Here is a 19,607-nt window from a genome sequence, read left to right as displayed (position 1 = left end):
TGACGCCTGTCTGTTTTATGTGTTCAGAGAGTAAAGGAGAGGTTCTTCAGATGGGGAACCTGCTCATACGGAAACTTTCAGCTCACACCTATTGTAAAAACAAGTCCCTTTCAGCTGGAAAAGGAGCACATGGAAAAACCTGTGGGGTTAGTGATTCACCTATACTAGGCAGCTGAGCTGTCCCTCAACATATCTGGGCTCTCTATAAGCTCATCATGTCTGAGATGTAGAAACCAACACTATTTGTCTATACAAAATTCAGGACACTTCCGGACCTTACCTGCATGCTGCTGTTGGGCATAAGTCATGGAAAAGCCTGAGAAAAGGAGGCAAAAGATGGCCACTACGGGCAAATGTCGATGTTTCCTCATTTTGAAATTGTCTGAGCACCAAGTATGAACCTAAAAAAGAAAACAGAGTGGGAGGAAATAATCAGGCTTTCTTTTTGCTTTATGTACTCTTTCCCCCCCCCCTTTTTGTCAGTCATGGGGCCTGAACTGTGGGCCTGGGCACTGTCCCTCAGCTCTTCAGCTCAAGGCTAGTGCTCTACCACTTGAGGTATAGTGCCACTTCCAGCTTTTTCTGGTTATGTGGTACTAAGGAATCAAACCCAGGGCCTCATGCATGCGAGGCAAGCACTCTACCACTCAGCCACCTTCCCAGCCTTCTTTTTGTACCCTTATGCTGAAAAATTCCCCCAAATCCAATGGCTTCCATGCCTCTTTTAGACCTCCAAGGTATCCGTGTCTCTGATCATTTATTCTAAACCAGCTGCACACAGGCTGATGAAGTAAGTAGGGCAGTTGGCAGATGAATATGCAGAGAAAAATAGATGTACAGTGTGTGCTGTGTGAGGATGCTCCTACAACACAAGTCTCACTTAAGCAATGCCACCCTCTTAGTCTGTAGGTATCATGCCTAATGATGCACTGCTCAGCACATAGCTCCACCAGTGACACATGACTAGAAACGAGTGCATAGCCAAACACACACACAGAGTGAGAGAGATAATAGAAGGAAAGAAGGAAGAAAGGAAGGTAAAGAGGAAAAGAGGAAGAATGAGGAGAGAAGTGAGGGAGAGAGATCAAAGTAAATGAGGAGAATGCATCTCTATCTGAGGGGACCACAGACTCCTGAAGATCACAGAAGACAGGTAGCCTTGTGATGGAGCTGCTCACTTCCTGTCAACAGTACAGGGTTTTGACCTTGCTAGATTGACGATCTGCCACTTGGGTGATGCTCCCAGTCCTTTTGGCTTTCATGCCCAGGTTGCCCTAGATAACAGTCCTCCTACATCCTTGGATACAAGCTCATACCACCAGGCCCAGCTTTCATTGGTTGAGATGAGGTCTTGCAAACCTTTAGCCTGGACTTCCCTTGATGTCCTCATCTTCCTGATCCCAACCTAGGTAGCTGAGATTGCAGGTATGAACCACCACACCAGACACAGTTATATTTTCCTATGGAAAATGTAGTCGTTTCACCATAGTTTGAAAACATTTCTTTCTTTAACTCAAATAGCAATGAACCAAGACTATTTCTCTCATAAGAACTAGTTAGAATTAAACATATAAGTGCAAAAAACCAATCTAATGACTGTGTTTCTTTGCCCACAGCAATCAAATCTTATTTTCCTCCCACACTGAAAGCAGCAGCAATTGGGAAATAGTATATTCTCATGCAAATGGCAGAATGAAAGGCCTCAGATTAAAGATGTGTGTGTGACAGCCAATTGCCTTGTAAGAATACTGTTTACATGAATTTAAGGAAAACTTGGGCTTAACGACAAAACAGATTTTGCCCAGGTTGCAGCATATGCAAAGCCAAACACAGCAGGGGGATTCTATTTCAGTTCTAGACTTTTTTCCCTCTATTGCTAGTCAGCTCTCTCCATGATATGTGCCAACCTCCAATCTCACAGTGAACAGCCCAGGGAGGTGCAATTAGCATAGTCACAAAGCCAGACCTATGGGATAACCACTTCCTGCACACCTCCCACACCATGCACCAGCTGAGGACCACAAGCTTGACTTGGGGGTAGCTAAGTTCAAGTTCACATAGGCTCAGTAGTCCATGTCATCAGACCCTTCCCAGCCCACAACACCTTCTTGTCCTATCTCAGGGCTCAGTTTCTTTATATTTCTCTCTCCAATCCAATGGGCTCATCTCAGAGGTAGGGTCTTCCTTAGGATCTCTCCAAAGAACTATGTAGGTCTTTCTGTCTAGGTTGAAGACTCCTGGCCAGGGGTCTTCCCCTCTTCTTCCTCCCCTTGGCTCTAGTTTCCCCAAACTTTGTCATTAGCTGGAGCCAGGTCTGCAGTAGGATCTGATGCTCAGACTTGCCCTATCATTGGTTTGGTGCTTTGCTATGCTATGGTAGAATTTTTAATAACTTTTGGATGAAGGCCCCCTGGTTTCCATTTTGCTCTTGATACCTTAATTATGTATCTAATCCCACCTGCAGCTAGATGCAACAGTGCCCTTTCCTGCTGGAGTGGTCAGAGGTGCTCTGGCCAGGGGTTCTCTGGTTAGGAGTTTTGGTAACAGGACCGTGAAAGAAAATAACTGGAAATACCAATGGACCAGAATGGTAAAAAGTACTTTCTTGGTGTTGTGTTATCAAAGTCATTAGCATCAACTATATGCCAATTTTTCATAATTTCTCTCCTTATATTTATGGGATCTCCTTAAACAGATGTTGATCCTTGTGCTCATGGTACAGAAATTGGGGTTCGTAATGTAAATGACCCAAGTCACACAAAACAAAAGGCACCTTAACATTCAAATGGAAAACCTGTCTTCCTCCATTTATGGAATTTGATCTTGTTGATCCACTTCAACAATCTCAATATGGGCTTTTTAAGGATTCAGACAAGGATTCACAATGTTGGGAAAGACAAGGTGCTTGGAGCTGGATACACCTGGGTCCTGGGCCCACCTCACTCTCCTTTGAGAAGGTCATTAAAACACTCCTTCTTGCACAATGAGAAAGATAAGAAGAGCTCTCCTGCCAGTCTCCTGTGAGGGGTGCACAGCAAGTCAAATGCCAGTGGCAGCACAGATGGGACAGACATCTCACCACCATTGTCTTTCAAGGAAAGTTTTATCAGCATTTCCCAAAGCATATTCCATGGAATGAGCATTCCATGGAGTGTTCTAGGAGAGACAGGAGGGGGTCTCTATAAGCAATAGAGTTTGGGGACACTGAACATCAAGCCTATATGTAGAATAATTGCAATATACATTAACATATAGCAGCTCTGGACAATGTTACACTTTAGTTAAGCCAGAATTTACCAAACATAAATACTGTAACATCTTTTCTCCATAGAAGCTATTTGTATTCTCAGAGACAAGCCATACACATTGTAAAGTCCATGGTCTGTTTTACTTAGGTCTTGCCTTTCTGAAGCACCAGCTAAAAACTCTGGGCTCAACTAGCCCCAAATGCTTCTAAATTAGTTTTACATCCTTTGTTTCAAAACGGGGGTGACTGTCCCTGAGGGAGATGAGGAGAAATAAGGACATTGGGCATAGGAAGTAATTTGCACAACAACCTACTTCTGTGACATTGGAAAGAGTGGCAAAACTCCATAGGACCTGGAAGATGTATGGACAAATACATCCCAACTAGCTGGTCAACTCAGAAAAAGTATACAGCATATAGCTTATCAAGACTGAACTAAGAAAAGTAAAAGTCTGGACCAATTATAACTGTGGAGTTTAACAAATAAATCCCATGAACAGATGGCTTTACTAGAGGATTCTACCAAAGAATTTATATCATCATTCCTAAACTCCTCCCATAAAAACAATGAAGATGAGGGAACACTTCTAAGTGCCTTCTATGAGGCCCAAATTATCCAAAAACCAAAATGGGAAAAAAAGACATTGTAAGAAAAGAAAATCATAGCCCAATATCTCTGATAAATATTGATGAAAAATCTCAACCAAATTCTAGCAAGACAAATTTTAAAATATCAAAAGGATTTTATACCACTACCAAGTAGGATTACTCCTGGAATTCAGGGATGGTTCAACACATAAAAATCAATCAAGGTGAGATACTGCATTAACAAAATAAAAGGGGGATTAAATTATATTGTGAAAACCAGACATGTACATGAAAGAATGAAGTTGGACCCTTACCTCACACCAAACAAACTAAATGGATTAAAGGCACAGCTGTAAGACCTGAGACTATGAAACTGGTAAAGGGATACATAGGAAAACTTTCACAGAATTGGATTTGACAATGATTTCTTGGTTACAACACCAAGGGCAAAGTAGAGAAAAGAATATACAAATGGGACTACCACAGACTTACAGACTTCTGTCTAATGAAAGAGAATCAACAGACCAGTCAACAGACTTGCAGAATGGCAGACAATATTTGTAGACCATATCTAAGGAGTTAATATCCAGAATATATGAAGAATCCAACTCATAACAACCACCACCAAAATAATAGTCTCTATGTAAATAGAAAGTGAAGGCTGTTGAAGTCTGTTGAAAAGTCTGGGGTTGAAAAGGAGGATAAGGAAAAATGACAAAGAAGGATGCATTTGATTGGGAAATTTTTCATTGTGGTACTAGAAGTTTAAACTCTGGGCTACATGTTTGCTAGGAGGCTAATACTCTACCACTTTATCCATGCTTCTAAGCTCAGGGGCTGTGTGTGTGTGTGTGTGTGTGTGTGTGTGTGTGTGTGTGTGTGTGTGTGTGTGTGTGTGTGTGTGTGTGTGTTGTCAGTCATGGGGCTTGAACTTGGGGCCTGGGAACTGCCTCTCAGCTCTTCAACTCAAAGCAAGCACTCTACCACTTGAGCCACAGTGCCACTTCTGGTTTTCTGGTGGTTAATTGGAGATAAGAGTCTCACAGATGTTCCTTCCCGGGCTGGCTTTGAACTGTGATACTCAGATCTCAGCCTCTTGAGTAAGTAGGATTACAGGCATGAGCCACCAACGCCTGGCTTCTAAGCTCAGTTTTATTGGTAGTTATTTTGAAGATGGAGTCTAGTAAACTTTTTCACCTATATGTACATTATATATCAATCCTCCAGATCTCAGCCTCCTAACTAGCTAAGATTATAGGTATGAGCCACTGGCAACCAGCATATACACACATACATACATACATATATGCACATTGTATATGCATATGCATGTGTGTATTTGTATGTATATATGTATTTGCATATATATGTATATATATGAATTTTATTCAGCCATCAAGAAGAATGAAATTATCTCATTTGCAGAGAAATGACAGGGTCTAGAAAACATCCTCTTGAGTGAAGTAAGACATGTCAGAAGGACAGAGAGTTGGCATTTTTCTCATAGTGGATGTTAGAACTAAAATATAAACATGTATATAAACACAATGAGTCATGTGCAAATATATGCACATATATTTTATCATGTATAAAACCAAATATCAAAATATGGTATATGCAAGAATAAGGTTGATGGTGTAATCTCTGAACAATTAAAAGGCAGTTTATCAAAAGGCCTATTTGGAAACTGAAGCATGTCTTAACTGGAGGATGGAGATTAGTGGGAAGGGGTAGATAAAGAAAGAGAGGGAAAGTGGATGAGGGGTTCATAATATTCAGGGTGTATATGTGAAGATAGACTAAGAAATCTTGATGCGAGTGCTGGGAAAGGGAGGTGGACCCGGGAAGGCTGGAGGGTGGCTCTTCTCTAGAAGCATACATGCATAGATAAACATGTTAACTGAAACCCCTGGTATAGCAGGCTGAAGATGATTTAAAAATAAACCCTTCTAAACAAGAATGGAGGCTGGCAGAGCTGAGGAGGGAGGAGTTGTGGTTGCTCATTAACTGTTTTGCAAGATCGAAAAGTTCCCAAGTTCTTGTGCCTGTGGCACAAGTTACATATAGACCTGTGCACACAGGAATGGGCAGCATGCTAAGTTTTATGTTATGTGTCCCAACGAGTACATAAATAAATAAAGAGAAGCGGGGACAGGACAGACTGCCTGCCAGAGCTGAAGAGCATAGGTGTGCTTCACTTAAAATACAGCCAAATGACTTCACAGGACTGCCACAGCTGTGGGTCTTTTTTCAGAGGTGTGATAAAGTTTAAGAGCTAACAGAGGAAAGAAATGTATGCATTTATACCCTATTATATAAATAACTCTATGTCTATCCTTGCTTCTAAACAATATTTAGGCATATATTGCAGAAAAGAAAAGATAGTATTTAAGTGAAAAGACAAGACACGAAAAAGAAAACAAATTTGATGTTAAGGCCAAGTTCAAGTATCACTCTTTCCCTAACCAGTGTCCATTAGACCTGCTAACTAGCCCTGAAATGGACTCTCCCTCAGGCCCAACTTTCTGAATGTTTACCTTGACCTTCCTCCTGTGGTAGGCACTCCCCAGGCTGATTCCAATTCCCTGAACAGCTAATGAAGTTCAAGGAAAGGAATGATCTTGTGTACCCCGGATGGTAGAGGGAAGTCTGGCAGTCTGGTTGGTGACAAAACTTCGCCATGAATGAAACAGAGGGCCGATGTCCATAGGGACCTCTTAGCAAGATGGCAGGAAGTTTGGAAGGGAAAAGCTACTTCTTGATTCTATCACAGAAGCATACAGCCAAGTGGACGCAAACCTAAAGTCCTGCCCATGGGTTTGACTGAATCCTCCTACCTGAGTTCAGGTCCAGCCAGGATGAAGATACGGTGTTGCTGCCCTTTCCTCACTCCTTCTCTTTCTTCCTGAACCCCAGGAAGGTGGCTAGACTACTGGTTGTAGGTGCAGGCCTACACCCAGTCTGCCAGACAATCAGCAGGCAGGAGAAACGTAAGATCATAAACCAAAAGATGAGTTCCCAGACTCACTGTGGCTTGGGATTTCCAGAGAGAGGCACCTGTGCCGAACCAAAACCTGCCCGGGGATCTGGCCCTCGAGACAGCCAGAGCTGAGCTGAGCAGCTGACACAGGGCAGTCTCCGCGCCCGCTTCACCTCAGAAATATACCCTCGGTGGAAAGGGAAGTTTGTGGTACAATCCAGCCCAGAAGGCAGTCGGCCACAGAGCACAGCTCATTCTACCACAGAGTGACAGCAGTAAGAGTGTCCCAGAGCCCTCAGGATTTGGGTTTCTTCAGGAAATTCTGCCCGGGGATGAGGATGGACCTTACACCCTGAGCCCATAAGAAAGCCAGCCATCCCTCTGCCTCTGCCCGCCTGCTCGGTTTGCTTCTTTGGATGGCAAGCTACCACTGGACCTATGCCTCCTGCTCTCCCCAGTGTTAGTCAAAGCTATCAATAAATTACGTTGTTTTTCTCTAATGCAGACATGTATTCAGATCAAGAACCAGGCTTGATGAAGGGAAGGGAGACCCCCTGGCAAGGAGCTGATCATGGCAACATGGCCAAAGCATAGTCCGGTCTTCTTGTCTTGCTCTGGCCCAAGCCTGTTGGACAGAGACACATGCAATACAGAAGAGCAGTCTGCAGTGCTCATTGCTGTGGGTTGGCAGTGTGCCCAGGTCCTAGTGTGCCACTCCCGGCCCAGGACAGTACCACAGCCAGTGTAGAAACCATGGCTGGCCTATCTGAGAATGACCCCAGCACACTACAGCCCCAGCTCTACTCCTTCAACCTGTAGATAGCCTTCAATCCCACCCCTACCTGAAAAGCCTTCAACTATTCTGGCAATCATTGCTTCTCTTTCCTGCCCTCCATTAGATCCATTCTGAGGTTTTCTACCAAAGAGAAAAAGCAAGTGCTGTTTAATGTTTTGGGTTAATGACTATGTACACTTTACATGATACAAAAGTGTACTGGACAGGTGCTCTACCTGACTCTGTTTAAGACTGATCACCAGACTGTGGTTTTCAATCATTCCAGGCCAGTATTTTAATCCATTATGTGGAAAACTGTGAGTCCTCTGCCCAGGGCCCTGCCCCTTGTGATTGTAAAGGGCAGCTATGCCTGGCTCTGCCCGAAGTTTAAGTATCAGAACTTCTACCAAAAGTGCTCATGGGAATAGTGTGGGAGAACCAATAGAGTATGTTGGCCATTTAATCCATGCAGGAGAAACATAATGTCAACTAGCCTTTGTGTTGGAGAATTAGAACACAGAATATTGCAGGTGTCACTGCAAAGAACCAGACTAGCTAATGCATGTGGGAGAAAGGAACAGCGTATGAGCTAAGGGCTGTCTGCCCACTGCTGCTTGCAGGTGGAGGAAGGGGCACCGACACCTCCACAGGGGTGTGACCCAGGGTGTGGTGGGCAGGGCCTACGCAGGTCTTTCCCCTGGTCTCTTAACCATCCCTGTACCTCCTGCCGAGAACTCCTTTGAATCCACTAATTCTGTAGTGTGTCAGACCATGAATGGGCTATTGATCATTCTGAATCTTTCCAAGCTTTGGTCATGACACCCATATGATGAATTCTATAATTTGCAGAATGATCTTCAGTCATTCTATGGAAAATGACATTTAAGTTGCTGGAGTGTCATGCGAAAAAATGTTTGCTCCATTCATCTTTCAAAAGCAGCTCCCAGTAAAGAGCCTCCCATTGGGATACAGGACAATGAACCTTATGATCTATGCACAGGAATTATCTGTTCAAGAATCTCTCCAGGAATTGAAGGGAGCAGAAGGAAGGACTGACCCAGGACCGGGGTGTGGCACCTGCAGCCCCGAGCAGCTGCTCAAGATGTCATCACGGCCCCGCCCTCAGGAGCCCGCCATGGCTGGCTCCAGCTACACTCCCGCCCTCAGGAGCCCGCCATGGCTGGCTCCAGCTACACTCCCGCCCTCAGGAGCCCGCCATGGCTGGCTCCAGCTACACTCCCGCCCTCAGGAGCCCGCCATGGCTGGCTCCAGCTACACTCCCGGGAGGAAGAGCAGCCTTCACTCCCCACACTTCTGCCTCCACTCTGCTCAGGGCCCGGTCAGGCGGCCCTCGGGTGCCTGGCCCAGCTGGTGACTATTTATTAACACTTTTCTTTGCAATTAAATCTATTCCATTAGATAGTATATCCTGGCAGCAAATGGTAGGGAATGACTTCCTTTAGATTAACTAGGAAAAGATGTCAGACACTAGGGTGCTATGTGAAGTAGCTAGTGGAAACAGTAGACCACCAACCTAGGCCCTGAGTTCAAAACTCCAGTAACTGCCAAAAACAAAATGTCAAACATCCGTTCCACAAACAATCACCAAGTTTGCCCTCCCCCCTGCTCCCACATCCCCTCCCACCAGCTCACCCCTGCTACCCCCAAGGCAGAGAGACAAGCACACAGAAGATGGGGTTTCATCTTCAAGGTGACCTCTCACACCTTCCTCCCAACAATCCAAAGGCTGCCCCCCCCCCCCGTTACAATGACTAAAGCCAGATGAGCTCAGGTGGCCTGTCAGGGCCACCTAGGTAAAACGACTTACACCCAGAGTCCTAACCAATCCAAGGCTACAAGGCCAAAAGTCACACGTGGACCCCGGGAAGCCATGCAGCTGCAAGTCTGGAGGAACACACACACACACACACACACACACAGACGCCCGCCCCCCCCCCCGCACCCCTCCTCCATCTTTGAAGGAAAAAAATAGATTTCCTTGGTGGTGATGGTGAATGTCTGCCTCTGTTCTTCCAAATGTGAAAAATAAAAGCCAGACTTGGCTGTGTGCGCCCTGTGGGCTGGAGGGGAAAGAGCCATTTGTTGGGAGTTTGTGTCCCTCGGGAGATAAATTCAAAGAGACATGCAGGGGTGTTCTTGTAGCTCTTCTAATGCCTTTGTTCTTACCCCACCTGGTTGAAAAAGGAATTCAAGGTACTTTTTTCCACTGAGTCACTGCCTACTTGAAATTTTAAAAAGCATTTCTTATTACCAAGTTCACTCTACATAGTCTTCAACTCGAAATCACAATCACATCTCAGTGACTTTCCCAAGCTATTGTGCAATTCTGCAAAAATAGTTTTCATGAAGCCTCCTCAAAAGCATTTCCATGTTCCATGTCTGGAAATCTTTTTTTAAGAAAAAAGACACACACATGCACACAAGGAAATAATTTTAAAACAAAGGCTTGAATGCATCCAGAGCTCTCGTTTTGCAGTCTTTTATTTGGTTTTCTCCAACACCGCTTTATAAAACCAAGCCGTCTCCTATCAGATTCTCAGGCCTCTGTTAACCTCTCACCGCCCCTTTGAAACCGGGGCTGCAGAAATGAGAACACAGTAAGCAGACGTGTAGTGTGAAATCCGGGCATGTTTACAGTGCTCACACACACTTGCCTTGTCTAACGTTGCAAGAGCCCTTTCTTGACTTCAAGAACGGAAGCGCCGGGCTCTCACTCCGTCTCTTTCTTGCCCGAGTCCCAGGGATGTCCCTGAGAAGCCTGTGGAACCCCAGAGAAGAAGCAGGGGAACAGAATTGCTCTCGCTCTTGGACAGCTTTCTCAGGGGATCCTCAAAAGCAAACGGCTTAGAATGACTCTAAGGAAACCTCCCAAAGAAATGCCTCAAACACTGCTTCTTTGTCTTTTTTTTTTTCCTTAAAAAAAAATGACCTCCTTGCACTCTGTGCTGTGAAAACATTCTAGGACAGCAAGCTCTTTGGCTGGGTTTCCTGTGATCACACGGTCCGGGGGCCTCCTTCTCACCTCCCAGCATCCTTGCTAGACCTTGGTGAGAAGACCTTGGTGGACACAGGAAGCTGATGAAATTGTCGGTGAGAACTTGTTAGTCTACTCCTGTAGCTGATACAACCTTTAGCTCTACCTGGTCAGACCTAACCAGGCAATGCCACCCTACAGCTTGTGCATTATTACAGGGTGATTCAGAGACACAGGGGTGGGTGGAGAGGGGGATGTGGACACCTGACAAAGCGCTCTGATCACGGAGGAGAGACTCCTCAGAGCTCAGCTCCCTTCCTTCCGTAGAGATAGCTTTAAGAAACAGATTGATTGCCCAGATATTTGGAGATATTTTTTAAATACATTGTCAACACAATGTTATTAAAGCCAATGAACATTCTATAAAAACTGATCTGCATGAAGGAAGAGCGTGAACTAGAGAATGTTTCAGAAGCAATCACACCCAGGCCCTTTCTGCTGGAGCCAGGACACAGGCTACAGTGGACTCGGCTTGGAGCGCACATCTTTATCCGTCTCTGCCTCTCTGAAACCACAGCATTCCCTTGCAGAATAATGGAGGCAAAATGGCTAAAGCATTCTTCACACCATAAGGAAAGGTTACATTGCTGTTGGCTTCCTGACTCACAGTGTAGGCTTTAAAATAGAAAACTTGCAAAATTCTGCTCTCTTACAGTGTCTACCAGTAATGACCGCTTAATGTTTCCCAGGCTCGCTTTTGAATGCACAAAGTAAGGTGGCCTGCGGGGGCAGGGCAGACCTGGCCCAGGTCCCCAGACAAGGCTCCATGCTCTGCTCTGCTTGGCGGGCTCCAAGCCACAGGGGCTAGCTGGCCATCCCAGCAGCGCGTGGGCCCCATCGGGCTCTGTATGGGTCGAGCTGAGCTGGCTGAAGCTCCGTGTGCCAGCACTAGTTGCTGAATCAACTAATGAAGGTTCCAGAAATGAAAAACCAGTTTCCTGGAATGGTTTCCCTTGAGATCTGAGTCATATCCAGCTGCTGCTCAAGTTTTAATTTTGAAACCAAACCGACCCATGATCTCTTCCTTCCCCCTGCGTTGGGTCCGCGACAATCTCGCGTGGAAGACATCAGAAAGTGCACAGACACCGCTGCCACTGACGTCCCCCAGCCAGCCCACCACTCAGACGTTTCTCTGTGTTCTGTGTTTCTGGAGCCTCAGCCTCGGGAGAACAGTGGGAGCGGGTGGTGCTAAACGCAGCCAGGCTCCGTCAGACCAGCACGCGGCCCTAGGGAGGAGGTTGGCAGAACTTTCATATTTGTTTCATTTTTCTTCTCTCCTTTTTCTTTCCAGATTTTTTAAACAACAGTTAATCCTCCTCTGCGAAATCAAATGCAAAGATGCTAACCCAAAATCAAACCGGTAAGTGCAGCGCGAGCTGCCAGCCGCTCACTCACACCTGCAGCTATTCAGGAGGCTGAACTCTGAGGATCAAGGTGCAAAGCCAGTGGGCATAGAAAAGCCGAGACTCCTATTTCCAATTAAGTTGCAACAAAAGACAAGCAAGAGCACAAAGCCATGAGTTCAAGTACCAGTACAAGCACAATATATGTGTGTGTGTCTATATACACACATATATACTTTTATGTGTGTAAATACATATACACATGTATATATGTATACCTATATAAGTATATAGATTGTGTATATTCATATATATATATATATATATATATATATATTAGTGCCTTTCTCCATATGGTATTCTAAAATATACTACTAAATGTTTCTATCCTTTACCATGCTGACCCCAGATACCTGTTTGCTAAGTTACATGAGACACGTGCAGAGCACTCAGGAAACTGATTTTGCCTTAACTGCCAGCACTGGGCACCAGGGCCCTCTCCCAGGCACGCAACTCTCCAAGCTCCTGTCCTCGCCTGGCATGGGAAGGGTACAAAGACAGTATCTGCCAAAACAATACTTTTTCAGGATTTCAACTAACCAAGCAGAAAGGCAAGTTCTACATCTTTGTCATTTTTTGTCCCCTGTCCACGTGTTGGAGCGTATTATCATGTCATGGTAAGCTAAGTGAAAATGAGTGTACACAGGCAAACTACAGACAGGCAGCGCTGGAATTCCCCACCTGGGGGTTCTAGCAATGCTTACCACAGGTTCACAGTCACAAGTCAGAGAGCATCAGTAACACAATTTTAATTAGCAAGCAATTGAAACGGGCCATTCACTCTGTGGGATTTTTTTTTAACATGTTTAAACTGATTTTCCATTTGGGGGAAAACTTAAAATGGCAGACACCAACTACTTTAGGAATTACTGGATCAGCTCATTTTAATTAAAAGATCCTGCTCAGATTCCACACACAAGGATGTAAGTGTGCTTCAGTCCCCAAGCCCACAGCTGCTCATGCAAACTTCTGTAATTGGACACGGAGAACTATCTCCTTTCCAACGGCTCATGTGCCCAGTGCTCTTTCATGGAGCGGGGGCTCAAGCACACAGAAAGCTCCCTTGAAGGCAGGGAATCTTGGCTCAGTGCACTCACACATGAACGTGAGAGAAAAGCAAAACTCAATTGCCATGTGCCTCTCAGAGACTGTGCGTAAATACATATATACATCTATACATGTATATATATGTACATAAGTGTATATATTGTACATGTACATATATAGTGTGGAAACAGACTCTGGGACAACCCTAAGGTTACTCAGAAGCCCTGCTGGGCATCCATCAATGACACCCCAAGAACATTAGAACCCCACCCAGAGAAACTGCAGACTGCGTTGAGAGGACTCCTACGTTCAGAGGGACATACTGCCCTCTAGAGGAATGAAACCAAATCACATCACCAGAACCCACTCTTCCAAGATGGAGGCACCAAGCCACACCATCTTCTTCTTCCCAATAGACCATGTCTGAAAGCCATATCCCGCCTTCCTGAACAGAACCCCTGTTCTTAAAGTCAGGACCTGTGGGTGCCACTGAGACTAAGATTCTCCTTATCATGGTTTGAACAGGATAAAGCAACATCTTATATTTTAAAAGCAGGATTGTCTCTTAGAGCTCTTATAGCGGAAACAGACTTTATCCGGAGGCTTTATCTAGTCTGAAGTAGCAGGAACCTTTAAACGTTGCCAGCTTTAGAACTGGAATCATTTTTGGAGCTCTGCTTTCCTTAGCTAGAGCTACCAGTAGGTTTTTTCCCCCTCAAATCGTCAACTATTTATGCGGTGGTGGTGTGTTTTCATTGTCTGTTTGCCAGGGCCAGAACACCATGTGAAGTTTGCTCCTGCAGCTCTGGTGGAAAAGCCTCCTGGGACACAGGGTCTCATTCAGAGAGCCACCGCCCATCATTCTTCCCCAACAGATACCAAATTCTCAGCTTTCTTCCACAGCCAAGTGACAAAAACACATTTTCAAAGAAAAGAAAATCTGCTAAAGTTGTTCGCATGTTTGCAAGAAAGTCTCATGCCACCGAATCTGGGACTGGCTGGTGAGTTTTCCATCCTAAACGGAATTTCACATAAAAGATGCAGACCGCTGGTAAGCGACCCTTAATCCAGGCCACCTACACTCTGAGAAGCAAGCAGAGCTCCGGCAGACAGTGCCGGCTCCCCGCCCTCAGCAAGGACGCCGGGGGGAGGAGGAATACGCTGGCCTTCAGCACCCCAAACTGAGACCAGGGTGCAAGGCTTCACTGGAAACGTACATCGTTTCCTCCCGATTTACCGTCACTTCCGGTGAGTGACACGTGTGAAAGAAAGGGAAGTATAGTCATGAAGACAGGTTTATTCAGAAAGAGGTCTGTTTCCTCCCAGAAACTTCACGAAGCCCCCGGGCTCGGGCAGTTGGCCTCTAGCCCCTCACCTGATGACCTGGACCACGGTGGGGGCGGGGTGCACACCTCTTGGCCAAGGGTTGTCCCCAGCCACCTCCCAGAAGGTGCTCCAGCCACGCCCTCCGGTTCCCCGACAGGAAAAACCAAGAGAGGCACCAAGTCCCACCCAGGCTGCTCATCGTCCCAAGTCCTCTTTCCCTGCCCCGTCCGAGGTCTGCCCGCTGGTGGCTTCTCCCAGCCGTGAGCAAGGGGAAAAACCCAGTAAACGACTCTGGGCACGAAAGGGCCTTGCCGCAGCACAGGTGTCCAGAGACAGAACTGCGGCTCCGGCACCCCACGCGTCTGCCAGAGCCATGCCTCACCCCAAACCTGCCTCCTCGGCACCCGGTCACACCCCAGGGGAGCAAACCTCAGCGCTCACCCCCGGGTCCCCGAGGGCGCTGGCTGAGGGCGGCTCACCCCGATTCTCAGTGCCAGAGCGATGCCACCCTCCCTGCAGGGGCATCGCCGCTTCCTCCGTTACTTGCTACGGGGCCTCAACCACTTTTCCTAGTGCCTTTCGCAGCGCGGGACAGGGGAAGGCTCTCTAGAGAGTCAGGTCAGGGAGCCCTCTCCAACGCTCGGCGGGGGGTCTCCGTGCGTGGCTCATCGGCCCCCCTTGACCATGGCCCTACCAAGTCATTTGGAGCCTTTGATTTCTCATCTTTAAAGCCAAGGAACAGCTTGTCGGTGGCCGCTGGCCAAGAATCTCTTCCATTATCTTCACCCCGGTGAAGAAGTCGGAAGTCCTGGGAACAGCTCCATAGCCAGCCAGCGGCGCTCCCGCGTCATTTGGGTGAGGAACATCGCGATTTTGATTGTGACACGACTCCTGTTCAACTTTTTGCCATAGTAAGAACGGACCTCAGGGAGATGGGGGGCTATGGCACATGCCAGGGCACACGGGACCCTGGGAGAGCCCGCCGCACGGTCACCATCCCTGTCCTTCCAAAGCAGCCTCGAAGTTTGCCCTGGGCTCTCTGGGTTTGTCTGAACTGCTCCCCCAGCGCCAGGCCCCTCCCATCGTCTTAGTCCTGTCTCCCCCCTGCCCATCTTTCTTAGGTGGCAGGCTTGGAAGAAGTCGCTACACCAGCACACAGCTTCCACCTTTCCCGAGAGAGGACCTGAGCCCCACCCTGGGCCCTCGGGGCCGGGGAATCGCCCTTGGGCCTCCCGGCTTGGCCCGGAGCCCAGCACATCTGGATGGCACACAGCCTGCAGCCCCGGAGCCCTGCCTCGTCCCCTTGGCACGGTGCCCACCCCCCTTCACATTCCTTCCCCCTCTGACCCTGCAGCTCCCCAAGAGCAAAGGCCTGTCCCCAAGGACGGTCTCCGGCGTGGCTTCAGACTCCTGAAGAGATGAAGCCCTTCTGATCAGGGCTGAGCAGATCCACACTGAACCCCAAGCCCAAGCCCCCCAACCTTGTGAAGACAGCAATAATGTACCACCCTCGCTCTGCCTTCCCATGGGTGGCCCAGGGCAGGGACCCCCGGCACACGCTTCAAGCCTGGGGTCGCTGTCAGAAGACCCCGAAACCCCCACCGGTCTGCTCGCCAGTCCCCCGCCAGACGCTTCTGGGAACAAAGCAGATTCCAGCCCCGTTGGGAAGAAGGCGAGAACTCCCCATAAATCACAGGCTGAGAAAACAGTGCTATCACGAGCACGCTGAAAGCCCCTTCTGCTCTTGGGCAACGCCGTGACCTCAACCCCGGGAACGCAACCCAGTTGCTACACAGGGGGTGAGAGAAATCAGTAGACTCCTCCAGGAACCCAAAACAGGCACTGAAAACCGAGACGCACGGAGGTCCTAAAATGTGGTCACCTCCGGTTTCCAGAGCCTTCCCTTCCTAACCACAGTGAGGGGAAGGGAAATCACACTCACCCTGAGCAGCGTGAAGATGCGTGTCCCTGGCTTCTAGAGTCAATTATGTCCACCAGAATGCATATTGCTCCCCCTCACGGTGTCCCTCTGTCTTTCTGCAGCCTTCCTCTACCAAGCACAGGGGAGCCCAGGGAGAGAGGAGGACGCCTCCTCTTGCAATCTTTGCTGAAGGCTCAACAACTGAGCCGTCTTTGGTGGAGAGCTAAGCTCCAAACTGGACAGGGTCCAGGGTACAGTCCAGCTCCTCCTCCTCCTCCTCCTCCTTCTCCTCCTGTCTCTCCTCCTTCTCCTCCTCCTCCTCCTCCCTTCCTCCAGACCCCTCCTCTCTCCTCACTGCAGGACAGACCCAAACTGTAAATGAAAACCAGACCCCGGGCTCTGCTGCCTGGCCCCTGCTATGAGCTGATGTCACTTCTCTGAATCCCATCCTCCTCCTGCAAAGGGCCAGCTCCACTCCTGCTACCCAGACTCCTTCACAAAAGAACACTTGACTACTTCTACCCATCACCTATGGGGCTGGGCTCTTGGTGGCAAGAAGAATGAATTTTGGAATTCATGATAGGTCTCCATGGTTTCCTATCCGTGTTGTCGACACCATTGGAAAGGAAAACAGGAAATGCAGTCCCCCTCCCAAACCCTGGCCACACCCTTCCATTTCTTCTTGAAGTTTCTGAATTGAGACTTCGGCTAATAATCTCCCTTTTCAAATATAAAAACCAGCAATTAACATCCCCTCCTTGGCTTTCCGCTAACCAAGGCGCTGTTTGCCAGTGAAAGGCAAGAAAAGGAAAGTCCACATTTCTTTTTAAGTTCTATATATAAGGAGTCTGATTGTGAGCCTTGGGCTCATTTTGAGGAGCTCAGGGTGGTTTTCAAGCTCTGAGTTCCAAGAAAACTCCTGGGTAGGAACTGGGCCTTCTTCAGAGCCTTGAAGCTTTCAAAGCTGTGCAGTAGACTTAGAGCTTTTATTGTCTCTATAGCTCACAAACACTCCACCCCAAGGCTTTTGTATTTTATTTTTTACTTGTTTATTTATTTGCTAGTACCAAGATTCGAACATAAGGCCTGGAACTCCTTCAGCCTACTTGCTCAGCTGGTGCTTGACTGCCTGAGCCATGCCTCCAAGCCTAGCTCTTTGCTGGTTAATTGAAAATGGAATCTCGCAGAGTTCTTTGCCTGGGCTGGCTTCAAACTGAGATCCTCCAGTTTGAGATCCTCCTGAGAAGCTAGGTTTGAAGATATGAGCTACCAGTGCAGGCCCCAAAGAGAGAGGTGGTTTTGTTCGAGAAAATTATGGTCCTGTTATACCAATTAGAAAAACCATATTCAGAGAGGCTGAGTGACTCCTTACTGTCTGTCTGTCCTGTGTGTGTGTCTCTCTCTATTTCTCTCTCTCTTTCACACAACACACACACACACATATGCCCTGTTCATAGTAGAGCTCAGATGAGAACCCCAGGCCCAACTATCACCACGTTTCTCAACACACCACCACTAAGTGGCTCACAGGAAAAGTCAGGTCATGACAAACAGCAAGAGACCTCAAGGGGACTTTTGGCTCTGAGGCCCTTCCAATGTCCAGGGTGAAGAATAAAGAAATCATGAGCTCCTCCTTCCTCTCTGTGAGGGAAGGTAAGACATGGGCAGCAGCACAGTGAGTCTGTCCTGTCCCGTCCTGTCCGCCGATGCCGGGAATCGCCCCCCACCCTCCCTGCCCCTGAGAGTGGAATGGCCCCCCACTCTGGGACTCTTGGAAGAGGTCAGGGTGGGTCACAGGGATGGAGCTGGACTGAGGGGTTCCCGTCCCATGGCTCCCATCCCATCCTGCCGGGCCTCCGGCTCCTCTCCCCACTACACAGGCACAGAAGCGGCCCCACGGAGACTGGGGGAGACGCTCCGCCCCTCCCTTGGCCAGGAGAGCAGGGTCCGCGCGAGGAAGAAGGTTCTCCGAGGCCCAGACACACAGCTTTAATCACACAGCTCTGTGTTACAGGCGGTTAACGGGCCCAGCACATTGCCTGTGCTTCCCCGGTGGCTCCTTCTCATGGATAAATCCAACTCTGTTTCTTCAAAGTAGCCAATCCCTGCTGTTAGAAATTACTAGGATAGAAATGGCACGAGTGAAAAACCATTCAGAACATGACTTAAATAAGCAGCCCTGCTTCCTAAGAACTCTCAGCCTTCAGGAGTTCACTAAAACCATGACTGAGACCATCTCCATTACCCACCTGTGGCTCCAGAAACTTTTTTTTGGGGGGGGGTCAGTCATGGGGCTTGAACTCTGGGCCTGGGCACTGTCCCTCAGCTCTTCAGCTCAAGGCGAGCCCTCTACCACTTGAGCCACAGCGCCACATCTGGTTTTCTGGTGGTTCGTGGGAGATAAGAGTCTCACGGACTTTCCTTCCTAGCTTTGAACCTGGATCCTCAGATCTCAGCCTCCTGAGTAGCTGGGATGACAGGCGTGAGCCACTGGCGCCCAGCTCCGGAAACTTCTGAAGGACAGAGGCAAATCTTCTTTGTGCTAGCTAGGTTTCTGTGCCTTTCTCACTGAACCACCAGTATTTAAGATCTCCAGTGAAATTTCCAGTCCTCTCTGCCCCTGATCCCAGGAGGAAACAATGACCTGAAAATCCCCAGGGGGTCCAGTACTGGCCGTAGACGGGACCCATAAGAGCCCCTCGGTGCCCTGAAGAGCGCCTTGGTGCCATTTCCCCCTAGCTGCTGAGCTAACTGGTCCCCTCCCGTTGCCTTCCCTGCTGTTCTCTGAGACGTGGTTTGCAGCGCCACTTCCCAGGCTCCTTTGGGGCAGGGACTGAGTGGAGTCAGATCTCCCCTCCCAGATGTGGTGTTTGGAAGGGGGCTGCCCTTTTTGTCACAGGCCAGCACTGTGTAGCAAGCACACCGTGTGCCTTTCCTAGTCCTGATTCCCAGGGGAGTCCGTCACGCCCAGCTCAGCTCTATATTCTTTGTCAGGCACCGTCAGTGGAGGCCGGGAGCCGCTCCTAGAAACCTGAGGGGGGTGGGTAGTCAGGATTCGAACACAGCCCTCGATGAGTAGAGCCCTCCCCAGGCCTCCCCCGAGCGCAGATGGAACCTGAGCCTTCTTGCCGGGGAGCAGCACCGGGCGCGGGCTGGTGCCCCCGGGTCAGGCTCCTGGGTGACAGCGGGCAGGAGAGCCACTTCCACAGTCCCTACATCCCTGGGATGACGGAGCTGTGGCGGGAGAAGCAGTCGGGAGACCCAC

The 19,607-nt window shown here is 48.3% G+C and overlaps 1 protein-coding gene across 1 annotated transcript in view; it reads right to left on the bottom strand.

Annotated features, from left to right (window-relative positions):
- The window catches only part of Col6a3 (collagen type VI alpha 3 chain), an 80,505-nt gene extending 63,960 nt beyond the window's left edge, over positions 1–16,545 (bottom strand). Inside the window, exons 1-2 of the mRNA XM_070010921.1 lie at positions 16,364–16,545; positions 281–401 (exon numbers count right to left, since the gene is read on the bottom strand). Of these exons, the coding sequence (XP_069867022.1) occupies positions 281–371 (91 nt within the window). The 5' untranslated portion in view covers positions 372–401; positions 16,364–16,545. The remainder of the gene's footprint in view (positions 1–280; positions 402–16,363) is intronic.
- Positions 16,546–19,607: the final 3,062 nt, after the last annotated feature.

This window comes from Dipodomys merriami, unplaced genomic scaffold, assembly GCF_024711535.1.
Source record: "Dipodomys merriami isolate MVZ:Mamm:240054 unplaced genomic scaffold, mDipMer1.0.p SCAF_1, whole genome shotgun sequence".
Lineage (NCBI taxonomy): Eukaryota > Metazoa > Chordata > Mammalia > Rodentia > Heteromyidae > Dipodomys > Dipodomys merriami.
The sequence above is the reverse complement of the archived record's forward strand: the minus strand, read 5'-3'. Positions and strand labels throughout refer to the sequence as shown.